The 4,589-nt window shown below is 41.7% G+C and overlaps 1 protein-coding gene across 3 annotated transcripts in view; it reads right to left on the minus strand.

Moving 5' to 3' along the window:
* The window catches only part of ect2 (epithelial cell transforming 2), a 128,337-nt gene that overhangs the window by 95,719 nt on the left and 28,029 nt on the right, over window positions 1-4,589 (minus strand). For all 3 annotated transcript variants that reach the window (XM_032511617.1, XM_032511619.1, XM_032511618.1), the window contains 2 exons: window positions 2,583-2,690; window positions 1,363-1,436 (listed from right to left, as the gene is read on the minus strand). In XM_032511617.1, the coding sequence (XP_032367508.1) occupies window positions 1,363-1,436; window positions 2,583-2,690 (182 nt within the window). The remainder of the gene's footprint in view (window positions 1-1,362; window positions 1,437-2,582; window positions 2,691-4,589) is intronic.

Raw genomic sequence — 4,589 nt, forward strand, 5'->3', positions numbered from 1 at the left:
TGCAAGCAGCGTAGAATGAGCCCTTGCTCATCTGCGCACGTCAGGGTTACTGGCGGACACCGCTCCTTGCGACCGTGTATTTGCGCGACAGTCAGACACCGCAAAATCGTCACCATTGAAAAGGAAACTCCCTGCTGAGCTTTATGATATCTCACACGAGACTATACATTGTACAGTTAATTAGCTGTGAAAGGGGGCATATACTTCCTGCCTTTACTCGCTTGTCATCTCAGCTTCTCACTTCAACGTGGGTCTCAAACTAGCCTTAACAAAACAGAGTAAAGGTTTGACTTGGGGTGTCCTTCAATTCTGAGAGTAAGAGAAAAGAGCAAAACTTAAAATAGAAAATGCAAACTTCACTACTAGAATTAGCATGATGTTGGGAGGGAAGTTAAAGGGATAGGAAGCAGGAGGTTGGGAGGGAAGTTAGGAAGGGGACAGGAAGCAGGAGTGTGGAGGAAGTTAGGAAGGTGGGGGGGACAGGAAGCAGGAGGTTGGAAGGAGTTAGGAAGGGGAAGGAAGCAGGAGGTGGGGAGGAAGTTAGAAGGGGATAGGAAGCAGGGTGGGAGGGAAGTTAGGAAGGGGACAAGAAGCGGAGGTTGAAGGGAAGTTAGGAAGGGTAGAGAGCAGAGGTTGGGGAAGTTAGGAAGGACAAGAAGCAGGATGTGGAGGGAAGTTGAAGGGGACAGGAAGCAGGAGGTTGGGAGGGAAGTTAGGAGGGAAGAGCAGGAGTTGGAGGGAAGTTTAGGAAGGGGACAGGAAGCAGGAGGTTGGGAGGGAGTTAGGAAGGGTACAGGAAGCGGGTTTGAGGGATTAGGAAGGGGACAGGAAGCAGGGAGGGGGAGGGAGGGAGTTAGGAAGGGACGAAGCAGGAGTGTTGGGAGGGAGATTCATTTCACAGGTAGGAGGAGGTAAGAACGGAGTGAAGTTAGAAGTGGGGAGATTGAAAGGGAGGGAGGTTTCTGACAAGATGGATTTTAGTTTAATCTTGGGAGCTGACGATTCTCGCGTAATCTCGTGATATCACAAGATTCCAGCTGCGTGCAAGGTAAGCAGAATATATGGTTTTCTGTAGTCCACTCACAATGTTACAATTTTTTCTCTTAGTACAGATAGGCCCTACTGGCTTGCAGAGAGAACACAAAGCCAAGTTTTACTTTGGCCTGCCATCTACAGGTGAAATAATCTGCAGATGCTTGTCATTTTTACCAGTGAAAGCAATGGTCCCTAAGCCCAAATAAGGCCAAATAACTTTTCCCATTCACACACTCCAATTTTCATTTGCAGATGCATAAAAAGCTTGCACTGAAGTAAAGGAGAGAAGCTTTGAGTGATATATAGGCTTCCCTCCTTCCAACTTACATGTCATCTCTTCTCTCCCAGGCCCTATGAATCCATGATGGAGTGAGAATCGGCGTCCCCATGCACACTGCCAGCTGAGCGACGAGGGCACAATAAAACATAGTAAAGAGAGGAGGAAAACAAAACACAAATGAGCAAATGTGCAACCAAGAATAAGTAATTTCTATTGTGCGATCTGAGTAAGGATTGGCATTCCTTACTTCCTTACATAGTAAGGAACAACATTTATCTATGTAAAACTTCATAACTAGTAGACCTTCAAACATTTCCATTATCAATGCTCAGAGTACAACAAAGGAGGTAAAAAAGATAGAAGTTTTAAAAGTAAATCATGGTGGAGAGGGGGTTGCTTTTGTTTGTAGTGCTTTTTGGTTCTGAACTATAATACAATGCATTAATAGTATTATTTGAATACAATGGTGTCATGCCAGTGTATTTGTACCCAATTTCCCTCTCTAAAATCTTTTCAGGAGTTGTCACAGCACATACTAGCTTTGGTGTTTGTAAAGCATTGAAGTGCAACAAAGAATGGTTCACATTAGACAAGTTCCTTTTTCCATTTTAATTTTCTATATAGCTGCACTTCCCTACAAAATCACCCCACTAGTCGAGAATGATTTATTATTTCCAAATAGAGCTATTTACGTCACCTTGTGATACATTGAAGTCTTCCCGGTAGAATGAAAAAAATCAACACAAGGTTGAGTGCTAACTCAGTTTCACAGCACAGCAGCCACACTGACAGGGCTACTTGCAGCTGTGCCTGCAAACAACGGCCTTGTGAGCGAATGCATTGGCCAATGACAGTCATCTCTTATCTCAAATGAATGACACTGACAAAAGAAAAAAGGGCTTCATTCCACTAATAATATTGGAATATTGGACTATTCAGCACGTCTGCACATTAGGACTACCATAGGGGAAAAATATAAAATATTGACAATTTATTCGTGATAGTTTTTGTTTGCCGTACAAAAGCACAACAATGTTATCATTGCAGTTATCATATGTTGTAATATGTGTATTTTAGGCATTTTCTACCTTTATTTCTTAAATTAGCACTTAAAACTATTAAAAAATACATTTTGGTGTTATTTGTTAAAAACCACACAATTATACATTGCAAAGTTTGAAGATATATATAGCGATTGTGACAACATTACCTAGCCTAACTGCATGGCAGTATTATTGACAGTTACACAAAGTAAGCTTGAACAAACCCTGTATTTCTCTCCATGAGTGGAGTTGGCGATGAGATGAGTAACCTTGGTGCTGAAGTCTTTCCGGATGGTCCCACCCATGTGATGAACCAGATTCACCAATTTCTTCTACATAGGGGAAAAAATGAAATACCAAACACAAGCTTAGCACAAAGGGGTAAAATAAAGATCAAGGTGTAATATGCCATGACATTTTGCTGTGCCAGTAGATTTTTCCAATCGCTATTAATCTTTTTTTCCCAAATAAGCAATTAGTCACTCTGCATTAGAGCCCTGCATGGGACTGTTTTTTTGTGTTTTTTCTTTAATTATCTCGCTCCTGCCCGCTACTAGTGGAATTCCGACCAGTAATTTCTGTAGCTTCCACAAACATTATATAAAATGTCAATAGATTGACCATTGATTTTGTGTTTTCTCTTCTCCCGGAGGGACAGGGTGATGGAATATCAAGCACTGACTTGCCGCCGGGCCTTGGAACACAACGCAGATGCTAGGGCTTCAACATCGCAGGTCGTTGCAATGTTGAAGCAAAAACTTTTTTCTGCTTGATAGAAAAGTAAACTTTCAACGTTCTCCTTTTACATGATTGCTAGCGGCCGGACACTTTTCACCGCAGAAAGCTGCTACCAGCTAAAGCTAATATAGTTAGTCTAAAGAAATAAGGCATCTGTCTCAACTAACAATACGGTTTGGCGCCACGCTGGAAATTGATGTTGACCAATTTATCAAATAAACAAGCAGGACCTGCTAGTCGACCACATCCTGAAATTTAGAGGAAGCAACACACATGTATCATTAAAATTATTCATTTTAACCTGAATAAAATAGTATTTTATCAATACAAAGTGGTGTCCTGCCAGTGTATTTGTACCCAATTTCCCTCTCCAAAATCTCCTTAGAGTTGTTATAATGCTTACTTGCTTTGGTGTTTGTAAAGCATTAAAGTGCAACAAAGAACGGTTTACATTAGACAAGTTCCTTTTTCCTTTAAATTTTCTATGTAGATGCACTCCCCTACAAACTAACCCCAGTAGTTGAGAATAATTTATTTTCAAACAGAGATATTTATGTCACATTGTAATAAAACGCAGTTTTTTGTTTTGTTTTTAATTTTGAGTGCTGCCTGCACCGTTTTATCCTCCTGCTAAAGTTAGCACCAAACAGTCTTTTATTTATTAGTCATAAGTTATTGTATAAGTCCCAGGCTGTTGATCGAACCTTAGCTGTCTGAGTTTGGGTGTATACCAGGACTTGTTATTGAACCTCTTAGTGGTGTGTGTTAGTATTAGGGGTGGGACGGTTCATGACAAAAAACATTTGAATTGTTCGGTTTGCTTGTCTCAGTTCGGAGCGTGTGTGCGACGCACGGTTTAACGCATGTGGAATGTAGCCTCATGCCCGTATGTTACCTCAGACAATTTATTAAATCGGACGCGTTTCTGCCACTTCCTGTTCAGCCTGGCTGCTGGAAACGGCTGAAAATTGTCCGACTTGACAGCAGATTTTTGTCACTGCCCCCCGGCTGATGCTGCCTGCTCTTTAACTTTACAGGTGAGGCACAGTTCATCTTAAAAGAGCCTAGTGCGTTTCCCTTTCGCGCAAAAGAAGCAATGTGGACAAGATACCAACTAAACATACAGCGAAAGACGTCGCAAAAAATTTCAGACAGTCCTGCCAACTTGTTTACATTTTAACATCAAAGTCCAATTTGGCACTTTATCATCTGCTAACGCGCCTGCTGTTTCAATCCTGTTGGCTCTCTGCAGCGGGCGGGGCTGCACAGTTCCCCTTGCGACTGACGAACGCACACACACACACACAAACCCATACGGTGGATGCAGGGGGGAAAAAAAACGGAACTGAGAAATACAGGATGAATTGAGGACATCTTTGTTATTGTAAGTGCAATTATAATATTAAAGTCCAATAAGTACTTCATCAAACAGCATGAATGTGTCCCAGCCCAGGATAGGAAATTCACTAACAATGTAAAGATCAACAAGCCAC

This window comes from Etheostoma spectabile, unplaced genomic scaffold (assembly GCF_008692095.1).
Source record: "Etheostoma spectabile isolate EspeVRDwgs_2016 unplaced genomic scaffold, UIUC_Espe_1.0 scaffold395, whole genome shotgun sequence".
NCBI lineage: Eukaryota > Metazoa > Chordata > Actinopteri > Perciformes > Percidae > Etheostoma > Etheostoma spectabile.